The 26,154-nt window shown below is 37.9% G+C and overlaps 1 protein-coding gene across 5 annotated transcripts in view; it reads left to right on the top strand.

Moving 5' to 3' along the window:
• TNIP1 (TNFAIP3 interacting protein 1) overlaps nucleotides 1–26,154 on the top strand; it is a 229,059-nt gene that overhangs the window by 170,327 nt on the left and 32,578 nt on the right. For all 5 annotated transcript variants that reach the window (XR_008402915.1, XM_053718676.1, XM_053718673.1 and 2 more), the window contains 6 exons: nucleotides 10,973–11,192; nucleotides 13,325–13,405; nucleotides 14,824–14,889; nucleotides 16,526–16,657; nucleotides 17,508–17,636; nucleotides 23,389–23,517. Coding sequence is in view for 4 of the 5 variants with exons in the window: in XM_053718676.1 (XP_053574651.1) it covers nucleotides 10,973–11,192; nucleotides 13,325–13,405; nucleotides 14,824–14,889; nucleotides 16,526–16,657; nucleotides 17,508–17,636; nucleotides 23,389–23,517 (757 nt within the window). In the remaining variant the exon portion in view is untranslated. The remainder of the gene's footprint in view (nucleotides 1–10,972; nucleotides 11,193–13,324; nucleotides 13,406–14,823; nucleotides 14,890–16,525; nucleotides 16,658–17,507; nucleotides 17,637–23,388; nucleotides 23,518–26,154) is intronic.

Below are 26,154 nucleotides of genomic sequence, written 5' to 3'. Positions count from 1 at the left end.
TATATATATATATATATATATATATATATCGCTGTCTAGGCAAATGCACTCACCATCTCACTATTCCAAGGTCAACTACCAGGGTGCTGTGCAAAAATTGTATAAAAAAAGTTACTCCATTCCATCAGAACAGATCACTGTGTGTGTATATATGTATGTATATACAGTATGTATGTATATGTGTGTATGTATATGTATATGTGTGTGTGTATATATATATATATATATATATATATATATATATATATATATATATATATATATATATATATATATCCCGTCCTTCTAGCTGTGTTACCCTCCTAGGGACATCCGCCTGGGTGCACAAATGCAAAGTATAATCCTCAAAATGAAATGCACTCACAGGTCTTCTCAGTCAAAGTGAAAACAAAAGCTTGTTTATTGATGTACTTTTTCAGGGATATCTTCCCCCTTCATCATCATATTTCCTGTATTGGGAGTTCGACTTGACAGTGCGGTTCGCACTATTTGAGATTATGAATTGTCTTGAAGAAGGCCTCTGGATAGGCTGAAACGTCGACATTCTTTAATATGTGAAATTGATATTAATAAAGAATACTTATTGTATAAAGTCCTGTGAGTGCCCTCCATCTACATAGCTGCTTTATATATATATAGATGGATGGATGGATGGATAGATGGATGGATGGATAGATAGAAATATTTAGATATATCTATATATCTAAAAAAAAAAATATATATATATATATATATATAGATGGATGGATAGATATAAATATTTAGATATATCTATATATCTAAAAAAAAAATAAAAAAAAAAATATATATATATATATATATATATATTGGGGGCTGCACGCACATATGTCTCTTGTCATTGGCTCACCAGGTGACTTTAACTATGTATTTAACCCCTTAAACACACTGTAAAATGCAAGTAATAATAAAATGCTCTAACACATTGGAGAATTCTTTTTGCACTTTCATGTTCCTTTAAAGGGGCATTAAACACTTAGTACATTTTATAAGCATAGTATTTAGGTTATTCCCAGTCTTCCTCTAGTCATGGGTGCTGCCATGTTAAAATCTGTCTTTCACTGCATTCCAGTGCAGGGGGGATTTGATTTAAATCACTAGTCAGTAAGATTGATTTCAATCAATTTAAATCATGGTTTTCATTTTTTATTTTATTTTTATAATTTTTTATATTATTTTCCAGTTATATCAGACCATTACTGATTTGGTTATATCATTAGATTTGCATAGATAGATCATTGAAATTAATGACACTATTTGGAGGTGAACTATATCCCGTTTAATCATTCATATTTGATCAACTTTTCAGGTGTACTTTATTGGAAGCAGAATAGTTGTATGTAACTACAACAATAACATACTTCGTTTTTAATGCTTGCCCCTCCCTCCTCTCTCTTTATGTCCCTGTGCAGAGCTATTCCACTCCAAACAATCTTCTATATAGTGAGCTTATTGAGACTTAGTATGGGTTGATTCTGTGTACATAGATTTGTAAAGGAGCAATGGCATTAAAGGGGCAGTAAAGTCAAAATTAAAGAGACAGTCTACACCAGATTTTTTATTGTTTGAACAGATGATCCCTTTGTTACCCATTCCCAAGTTTTGCATAACCAACACGGTTATATTAATACACTTTTTGCATCTGTGATTACTTTGTTTCTAAGCCTCTGCAGACTGCTCCCTTTTCTCAGTTTGTTTGACAGACTTGCATTTTAGCCAATCAGTGCTGATAAATAACTCCACTGGAGTGATCACAATATCGTCTATATGACGCACATGAACTAGCAGTGTCTAACTGTGAAAAACTGTCAAAATGCACTGAGATAAGAGGCAACTCAACGGCTTAGAAATTACCATATGAGCCTACATAGGTTTAGCTTTCCACAAAGAATTATCATCAAATTTGCTTTGCGTCTTGGAAAAGTATTTTTGAAAGCTTTCATGATTCAGGCAGAACATGCAATTTTTCAATTTACTTCTCTTATCTAAGTTGCTTCGTTCTCTTGGTATCCATTGCTGTGAAGCATACATAGGTAGGCTCAGAAGCAATGCACTACTGTGAGCTAGCTACTTTTCACTGTCTCACCCTATGTGTTCAGCTAGGCTCCAGTAGAGCATTGTTCTCCTTCAACAAAGGATACTAAGAGAATGAAGCAATATACTCTATCTGAAACCCAAAAGTTTTCTTTCATGATTATGTCCCTTTAATGTCTATTGGTCAACTCTGTATGTTTCATAACATTTTTGCTGTGAAGAAGGAGCTTATTTCTGCAGACACAAATTCAGTTTTGAGAACTAGAAAACCAATAATACCTGTGTGTTCTATCTTCATGAAAGAAAAATTGCCCAAAATAATCTGACAGAAACCTCTGGGAGAGCGTGACATTGTGAATGGATTCATGGAATTAATTTACCAAAAAATGAAATATTACAGCCATGAAAATACAGCATCTTGCTATATAGTTAAAAACCTAATCCTTATTCAGGATGAGTAACCTTTAGATTATAATGTATCTTCAATAGAGACTATCTTTAGATAGATAGATTTTGCATGAAAAAACATTTTATAAAAAAAAAATCCTATTTAAAGGGATAGTAAACACCCAAAATGTTATTGTTTAAAAAGATAGGTAATCCATTTATTTACCATTCCCCAGTTTTGCACAAGCAACATTGTTATAGAAATATACTTTTTACCTCTGTGATTACCTTATATCTACGCTTCTGCAGGCTGCCCCCTTATCTCAGATCTTTTGACAGACTTGCATTATAGGCAATTAGTGCTGACTCTTAAATAACTTTACATGCATGAGCACAATGTTATCTATATGAACTAACGCCCTCTAGCTGTGAAAAACTGTCTAATGCATTCAGATGAGAGGTGGCCTTCAAGGGTTTAGAAATTAGCATATGAGCCTACCTAGGTTTAGCTTTCAACTAAGAATAACAAGAGAACAAAGCACATTTGATGATAAAAGTAAATTGGGGTTAAATGTTCCTTTACAGTTAAGATTGGACTCCTGCACCACATATGGTTTGTTTTTTTATTGTAAAATAGTATTAAAAAAAATGCATGTTAAATGTCACATGATGCCTATCTGTTGACAAATTTAATGTTTAAAGGGACATTAAACCCAAAAAATTTCTTTCATGGTTCAGATGGAGAATACCATTTTAAACAACTTTCTAATTTACTTCTATTAACTAATTTGCTTCATTCTCTTGATATTCTTTCCTGAAAAGCATATCTAGATAGGCTCAGTAGCTTCTGATTGGTGACTGTACATATTTGCCTCATGTGATTGGCTCACCCATGTGCATTGCTATTTCTTTAATAAAAGATATCTAAAGAATGAAGAAAATTAGATAATAGAAGTAAATTGGAATGTTGTTTAAAATTGTATTTTCTATCTGAATCATGAAATCATTTTTTTGGGTTTAATGTCCCTTTAAGAGTCTGATACTGATTTAACCAGCTCATATAAATGTATCTTAGTTTTAGTAAATGTCGTTAGAGGTTGTAACATTAACCAAGCGTAACAACTCATTGTACATTTGTTTTGACATTTACTTGTTTCTTCTTGACAGGCTTTTAAATTTCAGGTCGCATCCTTTTAATCTCGTTTTCAGATACGTGCAGTCATTTTTCAGTGTGAAAATACAGCCTGTCAGTTTCAAATGCCCATTAGTATTAAAATGCAAGTAGCTTGAGATCAATGACATGTGCATATTAAAGTGATACTAATCCCAAAATATTCTTTCATGATTCAGATAGAGCATGCAATTTTAAGCAACTTTTTAATTTATTCCTATTACCAATTTTTCTTCATTCTCTTGGTATCTTTATTTGAAAAAACAGGAATGTAAGCTTACGAGCTGGCCCATCTTTGGTTCAGAACCTGGGTACAGCTTGCTGATTGGTGGTTAAATATACCCACCAATTGTCAAGCGCTATCCAGGGTTCTGAACCAAAATGGGCCTGCTCATAAGCTTACAGTTGGCGCTGTATTCTCATGCCTGGGGTGCGATCACATATATGGCGCAGGTTTCGGCGCAAGCGTGGGAACCTGCGCCGGCCGTAATTTCACCTCGCACATAGGGGTATTACATAAACTGGCGATCTTCAGAAATGTGCGCAAATACACATTTCAGTCGTCGTAAGTAACATACGCCAGTATTTTGTCCACGGAAAGTGTCAAAGAGTAGTTTTATGCAAATTAGGCTAAAACTCTTTAAAAATTAACCACAATTTCAAATATAAATGCGACACGTAATTACGCTATTCAAAATTCATATATAAACCCATGTGTTTTAAGGCTGCAGGTGAGAGGTTGTGCTGTTTGTGATTGGTTTGACACACTTGCAGGGGCAGGAATAATAAATGCTTAGAAGAGGTTTAACTGTTTGAGATTTGCGGCTGATATGTATGTGATTGCGCATGCGTTTGTTAGGCCTTCAGGGAGTTACGTTGCTTTTTTAGTCAGTGCAAGGGTTACTGCGCCTGCAATTTGTGGTGAGATAAGAATGGAGTAGATTCTCTGAATTCTGAGCGCGTAAGTCTTTATGCTGTATATTGGATACCAAATTGCGTGGCTGTTCTATGTTAGTCTATGGGTAAAAAAAATACGTCCGAAGGGTGAAATATACGCGCGTAACTTGTATGCTTCGCCGTATATGTAATACCAAAATTGCATAAAATCTGGCGCTGGAGGATTTTGGGCGATGCTGCATATGTAATGGAGGCCCTGGTGCATAAGGCTGATTTTGCACATTCGGCGCTGTATTCTCATGCATGGTGCATAAGGCTGATTAGACACAATTCTAAGCCTCTCCAGGCAGAATTGCATTACCAGAAATGCATTTTAAAAACGAACTATTCTTGTTTTGCAGGAGATATTGTACAATTATTAGCCTTTATTTCTCCAACATAGGTGTGTCCGGTCCACGGCGTCATCCTTACTTGTGGGATATTCTCTTCCCCAACAGGAAATGGCAAAGAGCCCAGCAAAGCTGGTCACATGATCCCTCCTAGGCTCCGCCTACCCCAGTCATTCTCTTTGCCGTTGTACAGGCAACATCTCCACGGAGATGGCTTAGAGTTTTTTAGTGTTTAACTGTAGTTTTTATTATTCAATCAAGAGTTTGTTATTTTGAAATAGTGCTGGTATGTACTATTTACTCAGAAACAGAAAAGAGATGAAGATTTCTGTTTGTATGAGGAAAATGATTTTAGCAACCGTCACTAAAATCCATGGCTGTTCCACACAGGACTGTTGAGAGCAATTAACTTCAGTTGGGGGAACAGTGAGCAGTCTCTTGCTGCTTGAGGTATGACACATTCTAACAAGACGATGTAATGCTGGAAGCTGTCATTTTCCCTATGGGATCCGGTAAGCCATGTTTATTACGATCGTAAATAAGGGCTTCAAAAAGGGCTTATTAAGACTGTAGACTTTTTCTGGGCTAAATCGATTGATTATTAACACATATTTAGCCTTGAGGAATCATTTTATCTGGGTATTTTGATATAATAATATCGGCAGGCACTGTTTTAGACACCTTATTCTTTAGGGGCTTTCCCAAAGCATAGGCAGAGCCTCATTTTCGCGCCGGTGTTGCGCACTTGTTTTTGAGAGGCATGGCATGCAGTCGCATGTGAGAGGAGCTCTGATACTTAGAAAAGACTTTCTGAAGGCGTCATTTGGTATCGTATTCCCCTTGGGGCTTGGTTGGGTCTCAGCAAAGCAGATACCAGGGACTGTAAAGGGGTTAAAGTTCAAAACGGCTCCGGTTCCGTTATTTTAAGGGTTAAAGCTTCCAAATTTGGTGTGCAATACTTTTAAGGCTTTAAGACACTGTGGTGAAAATTTGGTGAATTTTGAACAATTCCTTCATGTTTTTTCGCAATTGCAGTAATAAAGTGTGTTCAGTTTAAAATTTAAAGTGACAGTAACGGTTTTATTTTAAAACGTTTTTTGTACTTTGTTATCAAGTTTATGCCTGTTTAACATGTCTGAAGTACCAGATAGACTGTGTTCTGAATGTGGGGAAGCCAGAATTCCTATTCATTTAAATAAATGTGACAATGACAATGATGCCCAAGATGATTCCTCAAGTGAGGGAAGTAAGCATGGTACTGCATCATTCCCTCCTTCGTCTACACGAGTCTTGCCCACTCAGGAGGCCCCTAGTACATCTAGCGCGCCAATACTCCTTACTATGCAACAATTAACGGCTGTAATGGCCAATTCTGTCAAAAACATTTTAGCCAAAATGAACACTTATCAGCGTAAGCGCGACTGCTCTGTTTTAGATACTGAAGAGCATGACGACGCTGATAATAATATTTCTGAAGGGCCCCTAACCCAGTCTGATGGGGCCAGGGAGGTTTTGTCTGAGGGAGAAATTACTGATTCAGGGAACATTTCTCAACAAGCTGAACCTGATGTGATTGCATTTAAATTTAAGTTGGAACATCTCCGCATTCTGCTTAAGGAGGTATTATCCACTCTGGATGATTGTGACAAGTTGGTCATCCCAGAGAAACTATGTAAAATGGACAAGTTCCTAGAGGTGCCGGGGCTCCCAGAAGCTTTTCCTATACCCAAGCGGGTGGCGGACATTGTTAATAAAGAATGGGAAAGGCCCGGTATTCCTTTCGTCCCTCCCCCCATATTTAAAAAATTGTTTCCTATGGTCGACCCCAGAAAGGACTTATGGCAGACAGTCCCCAAGGTCGAGGGAGCGGTTTCCACTTTAAACAAACGCACCACTATACCCATAGAGGATAGTTGTGCTTTCAAAGATCCTATGGATAAAAAATTAGAAGGTTTGCTTAAAAAGATGTTTGTTCAGCAGGGTTACCTTCTACAACCAATTTCATGCATTGTCCCTGTCGCTACAGCCGCATGTTTCTGGTTCGATGAGCTGATAAAGGCGGTCGATAGTGATTCTCCTCCTTTTGAGGAGATTATGGACAGAATCAATGCTCTCAAATTGGCTAATTCTTTCACCCTAGACGCCACCTTGCAATTGGCTAGGTTAGCGGCTAAGAATTCTGGGTTTGCTATTGTGGCGCGCAGAGCGCTTTGGTTGAAATCTTGGTCGGCTGATGCGTCTTCCAAGAACAAGCTACTTAACATTCCTTTCAAGGGGAAAACGCTGTTTGGCCCTGACTTGAAAGAGATTATCTCTGATATCACTGGGGGTAAGGGCCACGCCCTTCCTCAGGATCGGCCTTTCAAGGCAAAAAATAAACCTAATTTTCGTCCCTTTCGTAGAAACGGACCAGCCCAAAGTGCTACGTCCTCTAAGCAAGAGGGTAATTCTTCTCAAGCCAAGCCAGCTTGGAGACCAATGCAAGGCTGGAACAAGGGAAAGCAGGCCAAGAAACCTGCCACTGCTACCAAGACAGCATGAAATGTTGGCCCCCGATCCGGGACCGGATCTGGTGGGGGGCAGACTCTCTCTCTTCGCTCAGGCTTGGGCAAGAGATGTTCTGGATCCTTGGGCGCTAGAAATAGTCTCCCAAGGTTATCTTCTGGAATTCAAGGGACTTCCCCCAAGGGGGAGGTTCCACAGGTCTCAGTTGTCTTCAGACCACATAAAAAGACAGGCATTCTTACATTGTGTAGAAGACCTGTTAAAAATGGGAGTGATTCATCCTGTTCCATTAAGAGAACAAGGGATGGGGTTCTACTCCAATCTGTTTATAGTTCCCAAGAAAGAGGGAACGTTCAGACCAATCTTAGATCTCAAGATCTTAAACAAGTTTCTCAAGGTTCCATCTTTCAAGATGGAAACCATTCGAACAATTCTTCCTTCCATCCAGGAAGGTCAATTCATGACCACGGTGGATTTAAAGGATGCGTATCTACATATTCCTATCCACAAGGAACATCATCGGTTCCTGAGGTTCGCATTCCTGGACAAACATTACCAGTTCGTGGCGCTTCCTTTCGGATTAGCCACTGCTCCAAGGATTTTCACAAAGGTACTAGGGTCCCTTCTAGCTGTGCTAAGACCAAGGGGCATTGCTGTAGTACCTTACTTGGACGACATTCTGATTCAAGCGTCGTCCCTTCCTCAAGCAAAGGCTCACACGGACATTGTCCTGGCCTTTCTCAGATCTCACGGATGGAAAGTGAACGTGGAAAAGAGTTCTCTATCTCCGTCAACAAGGGTTCCCTTCTTGGGAACCATAATAGACTCCTTAGAAATGAGGATTTTTCTGACAGAGGCCAGAAAAACAAAACTTCTAGACTCTTGTCGGATACTTCATTCCGTTCCTCTTCCTTCCATAGCTCAGTGCATGGAAGTGATCGGGTTGATGGTAGCGGCAATGGACATAGTTCCTTTTGCACGCATTCATCTAAGACCATTACAACTGTGCATGCTCAGTCAGTGGAATGGGGACTATACAGACTTATCTCCGAAGATACAAGTAAATCAGAGGACCAGAGACTCACTCCGTTGGTGGCTGTCCCTGGACAACCTGTCACGAGGGATGACATTCCGCAGACCAGAGTGGGTCATTGTCACGACCGACGCCAGTCTGATGGGCTGGGGCGCGGTCTGGGGATCCCTGAAAGCTCAGGGTCTTTGGTCTCGGGAAGAATCTCTTCTACCGATAAATATTCTGGAACTGAGAGCGATATTCAATGCTCTCAAGGCTTGGCCTCAGCTAGCAAGGGCCAAGTTCATACGGTTTCAATCAGACAACATGACAACTGTTGCGTACATCAACCATCAGGGGGGAACAAGGAGTTCCCTGGCGATGGAAGAAGTGACCAAAATCATTCTATGGGCGGAGTTTCACTCCTGCCACCTGTCTGCTATCCACATCCCAGGAGTGGAAAATTGGGAAGCGGATTTTCTGAGTCGTCAGACATTGCATCCGGGGGAGTGGGAACTCCATCCGGAAATCTTTGCCCAAGTCACTCAGCTGTGGGGCATTCCAGACATGGATCTGATGGCCTCTCGTCAGAACTTCAAAGTTCCTTGCTACGGGTCCAGATCCAGGGATCCCAAGGCGGCTCTAGTGGATGCACTAGTAGCACCTTGGACCTTCAAACTAGCTTATGTGTTCCCGCCGTTTCCTCTCATCCCCAGGCTGGTAGCCAGGATCAATCAGGAGAGGGCGTCGGTGATCTTGATAGCTCCTGCGTGGCCACGCAGGACTTGGTATGCAGATCTGGTGAATATGTCATCGGCTCCACCTTGGAAGCTACCTTTGAGACGAGACCTTCTTGTTCAGGGTCCGTTCGAACATCCGAATCTGGTTTCACTCCAGCTGACTGCTTGGAGATTGAACGCTTGATCTTATCGAAGCGAGGGTTCTCAGATCCTGTTATCGATACTCTTGTTCAGGCCAGAAAGCCTGTAACTAGAAAGATTTACCACAAAATTTGGAAAAAATATATCTGTTGGTGTGAATCTAAAGGATTCCCTTGGGACAAGGTTAAGATTCCTAGGATTCTATCCTTCCTTCAAGAAGGATTGGAAAAAGGTTTATCTGCAAGTTCCCTGAAGGGACAGATTTCTGCCTTGTCTGTGTTACTTCACAAAAAGCTGGCCGCTGTGCCAGATGTTCAAGCTTTTGTTCAGGCTCTGGTTAGAATTAAGCCTGTTTACAAACCTTTGACTCCTCCTTGGAGTCTCAATTTAGTTCTTTCAGTTCTTCAGGGGGTTCCGTTTGAACCCTTGCATTCCGTTGATATTAAGTTATTATCTTGGAAAGTTTTGTTTTTAGTTGCAATTTCTTCTGCTAGAAGAGTTTCAGAATTATCTGCTCTGCAGTGTTCTCCTCCTTATCTGGTGTTCCATGCAGATAAGGTGGTTTTACGTACTAAACCTGGTTTTCTTCCAAAAGTTGTTTCTAACAAAAACATTAACCAGGAGATTATCGTACCTTCTCTGTGTCCGAAACCAGTTTCGAAGAAGGAACGTTTGTTGCACAATTTGGATGTTGTTCGCGCTCTAAAATTCTATTTAGATGCTACAAAGGATTTTAGACAAACATCTTCCTTGTTTGTTGTTTATTCCGGTAAAAGGAGAGGTCAAAAAGCAACTTCTACCTCTCTCTCTTTTTGGATTAAAAGCATCATCAGATTGGCTTACGAGACTGCCGGACGGCAGCCTCCCGAAAGAATCACAGCTCATTCCACTAGGGCTGTGGCTTCCACATGGGCCTTCAAGAACGAGGCTTCTGTTGATCAGATATGTAGGGCAGCGACTTGGTCTTCACTGCACACTTTTACCAAATTTTACAAGTTTGATACTTTTGCTTCTTCTGAGGCTATTTTTGGGAGAAAGGTTTTGCAAGCCGTGGTGCCTTCCATTTAGGTGACCTGATTTGCTCCCACCCTTCATCCGTGTCCTAAAGCTTTGGTATTGGTTCCCACAAGTAAGGATGACGCCGTGGACCGGACACACCTATGTTGGAGAAAACAGAATTTATGTTTACCTGATAAATTACTTTCTCCAACGGTGTGTCCGGTCCACGGCCCGCCCTGGTTTTTTTAATCAGGTCTGATAATTTATTTTCTTTAACTACAGTCACCACGGTACCATATGGTTTCTCCTATGCAAATATTCCTCCTTAACGTCGGTCGAATGACTGGGGTAGGCGGAGCCTAGGAGGGATCATGTGACCAGCTTTGCTGGGCTCTTTGCCATTTCCTGTTGGGGAAGAGAATATCCCACAAGTAAGGATGACGCCGTGGACCGGACACACCGTTGGAGAAAGTAATTTATCAGGTAAACATAAATTCTGTTATCACTTACCCCATACTTCTGTGATGCTGTTTAAATATTATAAATAAATATTTTGTGAGCATGAAACTCATTTTTATGTTGTGATGGCTGTTCTGCAGTACCTAAACTAGAGAATCTGCGCTTTTTTTATTCCCTGTGAGCACCCCCGTAATGGTTCTTGTCTTGCTCACACCTGTAGAAATGAAAATCTGGAGCTCAGAAAACTAATTATGCAGAGTACTGGGGAGGTAGGAAAAGGAGTTCAAGTGGGAAGTGGAACTGATCTCCCTTTAGCAGAAAATCTAGTTGAAAATACCGGACAACAGCAAATGAAGGTGGAAAATACCAGACAACAGCAAGTGAAGGTGGAAAATACCGGACAACAGCAAGTGAAGGTGGAACATGGAGCACAACAGCAGGTACATAATTTATCAGCTTTTAATAGTTTATTCTGTGAGATGTCCAGGATACAGAACATTTTGTTTTTTTATGGCCATGTGTTTTGAGGGTGCTGTCTATACCAAAGGGTAAAAAAGGCTACAGATGGGCGAGAATTGTATTACATTTCCACATGTGACTGAAAAGGACAATAAGCACTTTCTGCTTTTAAAAAATGTGCTTTGTCCTCTGCACCCTAGAGAGGCAGTAAAGCACTTTGCACTTTGAGGCGCCAGCTCCTACTGAGCATGTGCAAGAGTGCACAGTGTATACATATGTGTCTGTGACTGACTGATGGATGTCACATGCTACAGGGGGCCTGCAAATGGAAGTAAATTTTGAAACTTGTCAGAACAAACTACTATTGCATTGTCTATTTATTATGCACTTATACTATTCTACTGTATTTAAAAGGGACAGTAAACACCTTTAAATTACAAGACATTTCTGTTGTTTTGCTATAGAATAACATTTTAGCCAAGTCTTAATGCTTTTAAAACAAATTAACCCCATAAGGACCAACAACGTACCCTGTAGCCAATCTGGGCTTTAGTCCACCGACAAGAAAGAAAATAAATAATGAAACTATATTGCAAACGTGTTTTAAGTACACATAACTGAGCATTTTATATAAACATCTCAATTTGTTTACTGTCCCTTTAATGGCCCTTTAAAGTTATTTTGTACAGTGCAAATCAGCATTTTAGAGTACAGTGTTGCAAATGATCTGCATACAAATAAATATTTGAAAAGTGTTTTGTTTGATAAATTTGCTTATAATATCTCCTTTGCTTGTGCCCATTTAAGGGATAGGAAAGAGAAACTTGCATGATTCACATAGAGGATGTAATTTTAAGACACTTTTAAATTCACTTCTATTTTCAAATGTGCTTCGTTCTCTTAGTATCCCTTGTTGAAAAATGAATACACACATATCATACACTAGTGGAAGCTGCTGCTAATTGGTGCCTGCACACATTTGTCTCTTGTTATTGGCTAAATAGATATTTTCAGCTTCCTGTCAGTAGTGCAATGCTGTCCCTTCAGCAATGGATAACAAGAGAATGAAGAAAATTTGATATTAGAAGTAAATTGGAAAGTTGTTTAAGATTGTATGCTCTATCTGAATCCTAAAATAAAATTTTGGGGTTTACTATCCCTTTAAGGAGAGGTCTGAATGAGCTCCTGCACTGATTGTGAGATCACTGTGTAGCATGTTGCAGGGATAAAATTTGCAATGTTGCAGTATACTGTCCAACCAGACTAGGGTTGTGGAATAAAACACATTAAGAGATAGCTTACAGCAAAAGTAATACAAATAAATAATGAAAATATGTTACGTAGTTGTTTTACTATTCATAATTAAACATTTTGCAGGGAATTCAATTTTTGGTTTAATAACACTTCTTAGTTGAGTTTAGTAGGACAGTATACACCAATTTATAACTGCATGTAATAGACACTACTATAAAGAATAATATTCACAGATACTGATCTAAAAATCCAGTGTAAAACCTTTTAAAAACTTACTTAGAAGCTTCCAGTTTAGCTCTGTTGATTAGGTTAGGCTGGGTCACCCAGTGAAAGAGGCTGGGGAAACAGAAACAGCAGACACTCCCGCCTTCCCTGCATATGAAAAGACAAATTACACAAACAGGAGCCAGCAGGAATCTAAAAACGCGTGTATACATCTGACACTTTGGGGCTTGGTTAGGAGTCTGAAAATCAGCACAATGTTATTAAAAAATAGCCAAAACTATTTTATAAAAACACTTCCAGATGGGCTCTATAAATGGATCATCTACAAAACATTCATGCAAAGAAAAAAATCTAGTGAACAATGTCCCTTTAATGAAATTTCAAACTAACTGGACGTAACACATTTATGTTTAAGTAGAGAGATCCTGACGTCCTGGCTTCTGTATGCATAGCTTGGAGCTGGTATTATGGCTACTTTCCCTGAAACTTTAGTATGTCCTATTGCTGAATAAATGCATGGTCATAATGCATGCTGGGAAAGAGTAAACCTGCTTTTTTAGGATTCCTTAGGCCCCTCCCCCTTAACCATGTTAAACCACAGTCTTCTTGTTCCTTTCATATTCCATATGTTAAGATGCTAGAGAAGCAAACGTCTAAAGACCCAAGTGCCGCATTGCTGAAGAAAGTGAAAGTTCTGGAACACCAGAGGGCTGAGGTAAGTGAGATAAATGGCAATAAGATAGCATCAGGCATTGAGGGCTCTGCACTTGTAGCATTCGTCTCAGTGTAGATGTTGTCTAATGGAAACGTTGTAGCATTTGTCTCAGTGTAGATGTCGTCTAATGGAAACGTTGGAGCATTTGTCTCAGTGTAGATGTTGTCTAATGGAAACGTTGGAGCATTTGTCTCAGTGTAGATGTTGTCTAATGGAAACGTTGGAGCATTTGTCTCAGTGTAGATGTTGTCTAATGGAAACGTTGGAGCATTTGTCTCAGTGTAGATGTTGTCTAATGGAAACGTTGAAGCATTTGTCTCAGTGTAGATGTTGTCTAATGGAAACGTTGAAGCATTTGTCTCAGTGTAGATGTTGTCTAATGGAAACGTTGGAGCATTTGTCTCAGTGTAGATGTTGTCTAATGGAAACGTTGGAGCATTTGTCTCAGTGTAGATGTTGTCTAATGGAAACGTTGGAGCATTTGTCTCAGTGTAGATGTTGTCTAATGGAAACGTTGGAGCATTTGTCTCAGTGTAGATGTTGTCTAATGGAAAAGTTGGAGCATTTGTCTCAGTGTAGATGTTGTCTAATGGAAACGTTGGAGCATTTGTCTCAGTGTAGATGTTGTCTAATGGAAACGTTGGAGCATTTGTCTCAGTGCAGATGTTGTCTAATGGAAACGTTGGAGCATTTGTCTCAGTGTAGATGTTGTCTAATGGAAACGTTGGAGCATTTGTCTCAGTGTAGATGTTGTCTAATGGAAACGTTGGAGCATTTGTCTCAGTGTAGATGTTGTCTAATGGAAACGTTGGAGCATTTGTCTCAGTGCAGATGTTGTCTAATGGAAACGTTGGAGCATTTGTCTCAGTGTAGATGTTGTCTAATGGAAACGTTGGAGCATTTGTCTCAGTGTAGATGTTGTCTAATGGAAAAGTTGGAGCATTTGTCTCAGTGTAGATGTTGTCTAATGGAAAAGTTGGAGCATTTGTCTCAGTGTAGATGTTGTCTAATGGAAACGTTGGAGGATTTGGAGATTTTGTGAAACTGAGGTTAAAGGGACATAAAATTCCAAAAATGTTCTTTTATGATTCAGACAGAACATACAATTTACTTCTTTTATCGAATTTGCTTTGTTCCCATGGCATTTTTTGTTAAAGAGATACCTATGTTGGTGTGTGGAGCACTTCATGGCATCCCTGCTTTTCAACAAAAGATACCAAGCGAACAAGAGGACATTTGATTAGAAGTAAATTAGAAAGTTTTAAAATTGTATTGTATATCAGAATCATTAAAGAAAAATTTGGGCATTCATGTCCCTTTAAGTTCTATAAGGGAAATGAGATAAACCACATCTAGCTCAGCCGTAGCAAGTGCCCTGTTACTATAGCTCCTTACACTTAAGCTGGTGTCTCTTGCAGCTTTTGGACGTGAATAAGCAGTGGGATCAGCAATTCCGCTCCATGAAACTGCAGTATGAAGAAAAGGTATTTATTTAGTTTATTATACAGACAATTTACAGTAACTGCTTGAACACTTATGTACTTATTTATTGGGATCAGGAGAAAAACAGCAGCTATCTTTTTACATTATTTCTGTACATTTTGTTACCTGTTCCTTGTTATGTTAAAAAGAAACAAAAACACATTTATTGTTCCCATTACCAGCATTGTATTCTATAAAAAGATAAGACAAAATACAACAATTGTTAAATGTAACTTAATTGCTGTTATATTTGTATAATCGTTCTAAGCAAAGGGACAAAAAAAACTGAAATCAATCTTTCAGTTTGTAATTCATATAGAGCAAACAATTTTAAGCAACTTTCCAATTTACTTCTTTTGTCAAATTTGCTTCATTCTCTTGGTATCCTTTCTTAAAGGAGCAGCAATACGCTGCTGAGAACTAGCTGAACATATCGGGTGAGCCAGTGGCAAGAGGCAAATATGTGCAGCCACCAATCAGCAGCTAGCTCCCAGTAGTGCATTGCTGCTTCAGAGCCTACCTAGGTATGCTTTTCAATAAAGGATACCAAGAGTACAAAGCATCTTAGATAATACAAGTAAACTGGAAAGTTGTTTAAAATGACATGGTGTGTCTGAATCATGGCTGTTTTTTTAATTTTGAAGAGGCATGAAAGTCAAACTAAAACTTTAATGGTTTAGACAGAGCATGCAGTTTTATGAGACTTTACAATTTATCTTTTTTACAATATTTACTTTGTTCTTTTGGTAGCCTTTGTTTAAAATTATACCACGATAAGTTCAAAAGATGCAATGCATTATTGGGAGGTAGACACACACATATGCCTCTTGGTTATTGGCTGACCAGGAGTGGCAGTTCTATGGGGGTGCTGAGGGGTGCTATGTACCTCCAAACGCATGTGTAGCTAAAAGGGCTCCATGTATTATGTGTACTGTGTCTTAACCACCTTTGTTAGCCTCCAAATATTAAGTTCTTGAACCGTCACTGTTCATCTAGTACATTGCAGCCCTAACTGTGTGGGGATTGAACACTTAAAAGGATACTAAGCCAAAAAAAAAAATATTTCATGATTCAGATAGAGCATGCAATTTTAAGCAACTTTCTAATTTGACTCCTATTATCAATTTGTCTTCATTCTCTTGCTATCTTTATTTGAAAAAGCAGGAATGTAAGCTTAAGAGCCGGCCCATTTTTGGTTCAGCCCTAGGTAGCGCTTGCTGATTGGTGGCTAAACGTAGCCACCAATCAGCAAGCGCTACACAGGTGCTGAACCAAAAATGGGCCAGCTCCTAACCATACATTTCTGCTTTTTCAAATAAAGATAGCAAGAGAATGAAGACAAATTGATAATAGGAGTAAAATTAGAAAGTTGCTTAAAATTGCATGCTCTATCTGAATCATGAAAGAAAAAAAATTGGTTTAGTGTCCCTTTAAGCATTATTTCACTATTGCTTTCATATAACATACTCTAACACCTAAGGACATTTTTTTTCTCACTTTTATGCTCTTTTAAAATGTAGTGAATGTGTTTTAGAGTTTTACCAATAAATACATTAGAAACTATATAAATAAAAGTGAGGTAATACTTTTACTCTATAACAACAGCTGAACTCTTCCCCCACTCACAATTTCACACAGATAACCTCTCTGCGTCAGAAACTCTCTCAGGCGCTTAAAACTGAAAGCGAGCACGAAGCTGACAAAGATCGGAGACAACGAGATTATGACAGAAAGCTTCTTCTGGCACGAGATAAAATTGAAGAAAAAGAGGTGAGCAGATTAGTAGACTAAGTGAAATGAGGGCAGTTAAACTAAACCATGATCTGGATAAAGTAAAAAAAAAAATCTATTGCAGGGATTAAACACAAGGGTCTGCAGGGTTGATAGTCTTTAATATAATATTCTATACTGGATTACAGCTATGGATGGGCGAATGTGTTTATATTCAAATTCGAATGTTAGAATGAATGTTATTGTAGAAATTCGATTTACATAATATTCTTAAAAATTCTATTATCGAATGTTATTTACAGTTTTCGAATGTCACTTTTAAAATCGAATATTACATTTATTCAACAGTTGTACACTAGAAATACTATTTCAAATTTGAATGTTGCATTCAAATTCTAATATTACATTTATAGAACACAGTATTTCTAGTCTACAACTGTGTTCTATAAATGTAATATTCAAATGTGACATCATTTTTCGACTGTAATGGCCCTTTAACTTCTTTTGATTCTACTTTTTAAATTGCGGCACTCATTCCTCAATAACTGTAAACAAAAGTAATTATTTTCTTTGGTGCCACAAAAAGACGGCATTTTTAAAATGTGTTACAGTTGTTTTGGGAAAATGGATGTTCCTGTACTAGAAAAAAATTTATGCTTGTGAGGCGTCACTTTTAACCAGTAAAGCAGGGGGTATTCTCCTTATCAGCCAATGAGAAGGCCTTATGGCTCTGTTGCACTTCCTGCTAAATTCAAAAATAAACTAGAAGATTGAACATTTCTATTCTATAATTATTGTAGCACTTTATTGGGGTACAGTGAATATACATTTACCTGTCTGGTTATAAGGCTTATGGCACTTGTTAATAAAATGATCTCTTATTCCACAGTCACAAATCCAGAAACTTGAGTATGATATGAAGGAGCTAAAGCAGAACAATAAATATCTATATGAGCAGCTTAACTCAATCAGGAAACAGAGGGATTACCAGGAACGAGAAATCAGCCGGCTGAATAAGGTACTGTGGGTGTATTGTGTCATAATGGCAACTTCCCAGCAGGTGTCTGTGCTAGAAATGGCGGCTTCCCAAAAGGGACAAAATACTGTGTATCCTCTTGCTTACTATAGAATAAATGGAATTAAAGGGTCAGTCAACACCAGAATTTTTGTTGTTTAAAAAGACAGATAATCCCTTAATTACCCATTCCCCAGTTTTGCATAACCAACGCAGTTATAATAATGCACATTTTACCTCTGTAATGACCTTGTACCTATGCCTCTGCAGACTGCCCCCTTATGTCAGTTCTTTTGACAGACTTGCATTTTAGCCAATCGGTGCTCACTCCTCTTTAAATTCACGTGCATGAACTCAATGTTATTTTTATGAAACACATGAACTAACGCCCTCTAGTGGTCTAAATGCATTCAGCTTAGAGGTGGCCTTCAAGCTCTAAGAAATTAGCATATGAACCTCCTAGGTTTAGCTTTCAACTAAGAATACCAAGAGAAAAAAAGCAAAATTGTTGATAAAAGTAAATTGGAAAGTTGTTTAAAATTACATGCCCTATTTGAATCATGATTTTTTTTTGGACTTGACTGTCCCTTTAAAGGTGCATATATATATATATTTATTTTATATATATATATATATATATATATATATATATCAGGTAAAAAGAGTTTATATTCTGCGCCTTTCTTCTGCGGAGTATAAAGTTGTGGGGCAAAAAACAGCCCCTATAACTAAGCACTTACTTCAGGCAACCTCAATCCGTATGAGGTAAATGATCACCAGAGTATAGATGTTGTTCCAGGATCAATGTAGGTTGTCATCCGTAAGCTGATTCACTGATGTAAAAGAAACAATATATCCAATGTGCTGTGAAAAACCGGGTTGAGTGCAGAATCTTCGCCACCCAGTCAGATGTCTCCAATGATATGTGAAAAGGAAACAGACAAAAGTGCCCAACAATAGTGAAGTACGCCTTTATTAATTAAAACATATACACATATATAAGCCTCAGATGTCAGCCCACTCACACTAAGCGACCTCAATCAATATGAGGTAAGTTAAAAACCAATAATAGGAGAACATCAAGTGGCGAATCAAATAATGCACCAGCCCAGCGAATAAATAAAAATCACTCAGTTGGTACCGTACTGCGTCCCTGACGCGTTTCGAAGTTGCCTTCTTCCTCAGAGGGATAGAAGTACGGAGATATCTCCGTACTTCTATCCCTCTGAGGAAGAAGGCAACTTCGAAACGCGTCAGGGACGCAGTACGGTACCAGGGCAACTTCGAAACGCGTCAGGGACGCAGTACGGTACCAACTGAGTGATTTTTATTTATTCGCTGGGCTGGTGCATTATTTGATTCGCCACTTGATGTTCTCCTATTATTGGTTTTTAACTTACCTCATATTGATTGAGGTCGCTTAGTGTGAGTGGGCTGACATCTGAGGCTTATATATGTGTATATGTTTTAATTAATAAAGGCGTACTTCACTATTGTTGGGCACTTTTGTCTGTTTCCTTTTCACATATCATTGGAGACATCTGACTGGGTGGCGAAGATTCTGCACTCAACCCGGTTTTTCACAGCACATTGGATATATTGTTTCTTTTACATCAGTGAATCAGCTTACGGATGACAACCTACATTGATCCTGGAACAACATCTATACTCTGGTGATCATTTACCTCATACGGATTGAGGTTGCCTGAAGTAAGTGCTTAGTTATAGGGGCTGTTTTTTGCCCCACAACTTTATACTCCGCAGAAGAAAGGCGCAGAATATAAACTCTTTTTACCTGATTTTCTTTCTAGCCGTGGAGACAAGCTGGGAGTCTCCACAAATCCTTTTTCAGCAGCCTTTCTGAACATTTAAATATATCTGTGGACTTGTGCTACTACGCATATATATTTGTATTTATTTCCGTTATATTATACGGGATTTATTTATTTATGTATTTATACATACATTTATATTTATACGTCACTTAATAGAACTAATACAGCGCGGGTATCACATCTTTTTCTCATATATATATATATATATATATATATTTTCAACAGCTTTCCAATTTATTTCCATTATCCAATTTGTTTTGTTCTCTTGGTATCCTCTGTTGAAAAGCATATATAGATGGGCTCATACGCTGCTGATTGGTGGCTGCACATGTATGCCTCGTTATTGTCTCACCCATATGCATCGCTGTTATTTTCAGCAAAAAGATAAGCAACGCCTAATTGTCATATGTGAACCTATATAATTTAAGTGGTTATACCTCCTGTTTATTTGAAAACTTAATAAAAAGATAATATAAAAAAAAAAGATACTAAGAGAAGGAAGCAAAATAGATAATAATAGGAAATTTGGAATTTCTTTAAAATTGTTTTCTCTATATGAATCATGAAAGAAAAAACTTCTTTACTGTCCCTTTAAGTGCAGCAATGCAAAAAATCTACATTTAAGATAAATGTTTTAAAAGCATTTGTAACTGTCATTTGAAGTAGAGGAAAACCCTCTTGAGTATGGCTTGTTGTCTTTGCTGTGGCAAATATTAAATAGCATTGAGCAAGCCATTACTGGGTATCCTGTTGCAGGATCAGAATTCTACATCCTACATGACCTACTGCAGCCTCTCTGAGAAGAGGAGAAAAGCCACAAGTTAAATTGCATAAAATGTGCTCAAAATAAATAATGGAAGGGCAAATGTGGAGTTTAGCGTCCCAAATTCCAGCGCAAGTTTGAAAGGTACCAAAGGGAGGGAAGGAGAAGGGAATCCCTAGCGTCCCAAATGCCAATGCATGGTTGGAAGGTACCATGGGGAGGGAAGGAGAAGAGATCATGCCGGGGGGACCATGTATAGGTTCCCATCGGCGGTTGCAGCGCTGGGGGCAGGTATTGGAATGTCCAGCCAATGAACTGGTGCCAGGTAAAGTATTTTATGCAATGGCAGGTAGACTAAAAGGACAAACACAAATAGTTGATGTAGGACAGGTACTAAGTGCGCAGCAGATGAAACATGGAATCTGAGCAGACTGTTACCTAAAATTGACACAAATGAGCATTGCATGCAATGGTTGGCAAAACGCGGACTATGTTTAAATAAAGTGTAACCTGGTGACATAAAATGTAACCTGGTGACATAAAATGTAACCTGGTGACATAAAGTGTAACATGGTGACATACAGTGTAACCTGGTGACATAAAGTGTAACCTGGTGACATAAAATGTAACCTGGTGACATAAAGTGTAACATGGTGAGATAAAGTGTAACCTGGTGACATAAAATGTAACCTGGTGACATAAAATGTAACCTGGTGACATAAAATGTAACCTGGTGACATAAAGTGTAACCTGATGACATAAAATGTAACCTGGTGACATAAAGTGTAACATGGTGACATAAAATGTAACCTGGTGACATAAAGTGTAACATGGTGACATAAGGTGTAACCTGGTGACATAAAATGTAACCTGGTGACATAAAGTGTAACATGGTGACATAAAATGTAACCTGGTGACATAAAGTGTAACATGGTGACATAAAATGTAACATGGTGACATAAAGTGTAACCTGGTGACATAAAGTGTAACCTGGTGACATAAAGTGTAACATGGTGACATAAAATGTAACATGGTGACATAAAGTGTAACCTGGTGACATAAAATGTAACCTGGTGACATAAAATGTAACATGGTGACATAAAGTGTAACATGGTGACATAAAGTGTAACATGGTGACATATAAAATGTAACCTGGTGACATAAAATGTAACATGGTGACATAAAATGTAACATGGTGACATAAAGTGTAACATGGTGACATAAAGTGTAACATGGTGACATATAAAATGTAACCTGGTGACATAAAATGTAACCTGGTGACATAAAATGTAACCTGGTGACATAAAATGTAACCTGGTGACATAAAGTGCAACATGGTGACATAAAGTGCAACATGGTGACATAAAATGCAACATGGTGACATAAAGTGTAACATGGTGACATAAAATGCATCCTGGTGACATAAAATGCGACATGGTGACATAAAATGCAACCTGGTGACATAAAATGTGACATGGTGACATAAAATGTGACATGGTGACATAAAATGTGACATGGTGACATAAAGTGTAACCTGGTGACATAAAGTGTAACCTGGTGACATAATTTGGGACGCTAAACTCCATATTTAATAATGGAAGTATATTGCAAAGCTGTTTTACTACACATAATTAAAGGGGCAGTAAAGTCAAAATTGAACATTCATGATTCAGATTATACAATTTTAAACAATTATCCAATTTATTTCTTTATATAATTTGCTTCTTTCTCTTGGTATCCATAGTTGAAAAGCATACCTAAGTAGGTTCAATAGCAGCAATGCAGTCCTGGGAGCTAGCTGCCGTTTGGTGACTGCACATATATTGCTCCTGTAATTGGGTCACCTGATGGTTTCAGCTAGTTCCAAGCAGTGCATTGCTGCTCCTTCAACAAAGGATATCAAGAGACTGAAGCAAATTTCATAATAAAAGTAGACTGGAAAGTTGTTTAAAACTCTATGCTCTATCTGAATAACAAAAGAAAAAAAAATGGGGTTTCCTGCCCCTATGAACATTTTGGGCCAGATTAAGAAAGCGATATTTGCGCTCCACTGTGTCATACCAGAGCACACTTCCATAGGCTCCTATTTACACATATAAACACATAAATAAATCTTTATATAAGCATATACATATGTTTACTGTCACCACATAGTCCCCTAGACCACAATGTAAAGGCACTTTTCAGTGCCTTTTTTTCCTTCTAATACCCACACCTGCCAACTTTACCCCCAAAATACTGCCTAGTGCAGTTATTTTATTAAAAAATAAAGATGCTGCTATCTTTAAATAAAATACACTACACTGTATTTTGGGGGCATTTGGGGCACATTTATAAAATGTAACCAGAGATCTGATCCCTGGTTAGTTTTATAAGTGCTACTTGCTACCGCGAGCTCGCGGTAGCAATAACCAGCCATTTGTAATAGGTGATTAATTACCGCGCGCCCACAAACGGGTACATTTGCCTGTTTACGGACGTGCTATAATTTAGCGCTCCACTTGTATCTAGCCCTTTATATGGAATGACATTTTAAGATTAATGTCCCTCAAATATATTTGCATTTAGGATCTGTATATATTGTATGCATTAGATGAATATCTGGTGCAGTGACTGTTTATTAGACATAGCTTTGTAAAGTGCCAGTGGATTCAACAGAGCTGAATACTTGAGAATGTGTACAAAATTATACTGACTTGTGGTAAAAAAAAAATAAAAAAAAATGCAGATATATAAACAGACTAAACTAAATGACAGGGGGTGGTGGAAATAGCTTTGAAATTTGCCAGAAAACCCCCACTAATTTGAAATTCAAGGCAAGTGCCATTGTATTTTTATTATACATTTGTCAATTATGCATTTGTACTGTGTTTAACAAACTCCTATTGTTTTCATGTAAAATTGTACTTTGGCCTATGCTCCCTAGAGAGGTAGAAAATCTGTATCTTAGGTTTAAAAATACCGCAATTTATCTATAACAATTGTCTGCAACATTTTCAGGTTACATAATTTGCATTTCAGCCTCTCTAGGGAGTGTGGGACAAAGTACACTTTTACACAAAAATGAGGAATTGAATAGCTTTTTATAATCTACATGAGTTGATACAGTTCATTTGGTAGTTTGTGTCATGACTAAAACATTTTGCTCCCCCTACAGGCTCTTGAAGAAGCTTTGAATAGGCAAGAAACAGGTCCTAGATCTCCCTCATTCACAGCCTTTACAGAGAACACAGATGCATCCAAGCAGCAAGAGCTTATGCTTCAGAATGATATCCTCAAACAGCAAGTATGTGTCTTATCTTAAAGGGACAGCTTTTCACAATTTCTTTCTTTGTTGCCTCTAAAAGGTGACATTTTAGGTTTTAATTCAGAAGTAGAGAACCAATACTTGTGAATTAGTTTAAATTTAACCCTCATGTACTTTAAGGGACAATGAAGTAAAAATTAAACTTTAATGCTTCAAATAGAACACACAATTTTAAACAACTTTACAATTCACTTCCATTATCAAAATGTGCAAAATCTTTATATTTGCACACTTTCTGAGTCACCAGATCCTACTGAGCATGTGCAAGAACTCAGAATATACATATATGCATTTTGTGATTGGCTGATGGCTGTCGCATGATGCAGTGGGAGGGAAATAGAACAAAATTGTCAGAAATAAATCTACTAGTCAATTGAAATTAAAATAAGGTGCTACTGCATTGCCCTTTTATTATACATTTACTTATGCTATTCTACGGTGTGTAGTGGTCCTTTAATTACGTCAGAAAAAATATCAAACGTTAAAATGTTACTGGGTTTTCATATGTGAATTTATGAGTAGTGTATCCCTTTAAATCCATAGTAGAATATCTATGTAGCAGGTATGATTAGCATTTTGACAATGGGTCCACACAGGATTATTTTTCCTTAACCAGACTGTTGATTTTCAGTGAATTGAAACAAAGATAAATATATATATATATATAAATATATATATATATATATATATATATATATATATATATATATATATATATATTGTGTATATATACTTTTTAAACATGGAATGCTCTGTCTGAATCACAAAAGAAAATATTTGGGTTTTATATCCCTTTATACTTCAGATTAGCCATGTTAATCAATTGTCTTTATCATTTCTTATGCTTGTACAAATGCTACTGCCTTACATATTTATACTGATCCCTAGAGACAAATATAAACCTGCTGCAGAGCAAACCGACTTACATATTTATACTGATCCCTAGAGTCAAATATAAACCTGCTTCAGAGCAAACCGACTTACATATTTATACTGATCCCTAGAGACAAATTTAAACCTGCTGCAGAGCAAACCGACTTACATATTTATACTGATTCCTAGAGTCAAATATAAACCTGCTGCAGAGCAAACCGACTTACATATTTATACTGATCCCTAGAGACAAATTTAAACCTGCTGCAGAGCAAACCGACTTACATATTTATACTGATCCCTAGAGTCAAATATAAACCTGCTGCAGAGCAAACCGACTTACATATTTATACTGATCCCTAGAGACAAATTTAAATCTGCTGCAGAGCAAACTGACTTACATATTTATACTGATCCCTAGAGACAAATTTAAACCTGCTGCAGAGCAAACCGACTTACATATTTATACTGATCCCTAGAGTCAAATATAAACCTGCTGCAGAAAACACTGTGTACTACAGACGGGGAGAGAGACTTGTGTGGTATTGCAAGCAAATGATTCACTGTAAGGGCACACAGCCTATTGCTTCACATAAGTAGCCGTGGGTGGCATGTGGCCATAGTGTTTTAAAATAACTTCATGGTTCTGGCAAAATCATTGTACTGGTTTTGAAAAATGCTGTGCCAAGTAAATTTAAAAAGTGCTAGAGCACCAGACCGTAAATTCACGCTGCTTTGTGGGATTGGCCAATTGGAAAATGTTAAAGGGATATTGAAAAGTGCTCTTTTGGTAGAAAAAAATATGTTAAATCAAAGTAAACCTAAAAAGGAACAGATTTTGTGAAAAAAAAACATCTTGCTCGAGTTCTTGAAAAATGAGCACTTAGAAATTCTCAGTGTAGCCTCTGCCGCCTGTGTGATAATAGTGGAATTTTGAAAACCTATGTTTCTTTCATGTAATTGGCAAGAGTCCATGAGCTAGTGACGTATGGGATATACAATCCTACCAGGAGGGGCAAAGTTTCCCAAACCTCAAACTGCCTATAAATACACCCCTCACCACACCCACAATTCAGCTTTACAAACTTTGCCTCTCTATGGAGGTGGGGAAGGAAGTTTGTGCTTGATTTTCTTCTATGATATGCACCCCAAGGCAGAACATACAGTGATGTGAGATGTCATCACAGAAAATGCAGCATGTCTGCAGAAAGAACAGGACACATGCAGGAATTGTTAGCGCTTGAACTTTGTAGTGCTGCTCCACATTAGACAGTTCTGTTCAAACAGAGCTGTGCTCTGGCTGCACTATGTCAATGTTCCTTAACACTGTGCATCCAGGGCAAAGTGCTGTTTGAAGTGGGCAGTCAAATATGCAGTAGCGCTGCAAAGCAGCAGCACATTGCTTGTTGACTGGCTCTCCGAGATTTCCCAGTCTGCAAAGCTGTTTATTCTGAATGTAAGAGCACTGCATCTTTTTATTACTACATTTCTATGTTAGACCAAGAGAAAAGAAAACAACATATTTATTAAAGAGACATTTTAAAATGTCTTTTTTTTTATGCAGCTAATTTGCAATGTAATTTTTAACTATTGCACTATATTATAAAACATACAAAATTGCTTTATTCTTCAGTTAACCAACACATTGCAATTGAACTGGTGCCTTAGTGTAACTGTCTAATTTTATTTAAAAATGACCTGCAGAAAATTTTTCACTAAAAAAATCTTTTTGCAGAAAGTAAA

This window comes from Bombina bombina, chromosome 6, assembly GCF_027579735.1.
Source record: "Bombina bombina isolate aBomBom1 chromosome 6, aBomBom1.pri, whole genome shotgun sequence".
Taxonomy (NCBI): domain Eukaryota; kingdom Metazoa; phylum Chordata; class Amphibia; order Anura; family Bombinatoridae; genus Bombina; species Bombina bombina.
The sequence above is the reverse complement of the archived record's forward strand: the minus strand, read 5'-3'. Positions and strand labels throughout refer to the sequence as shown.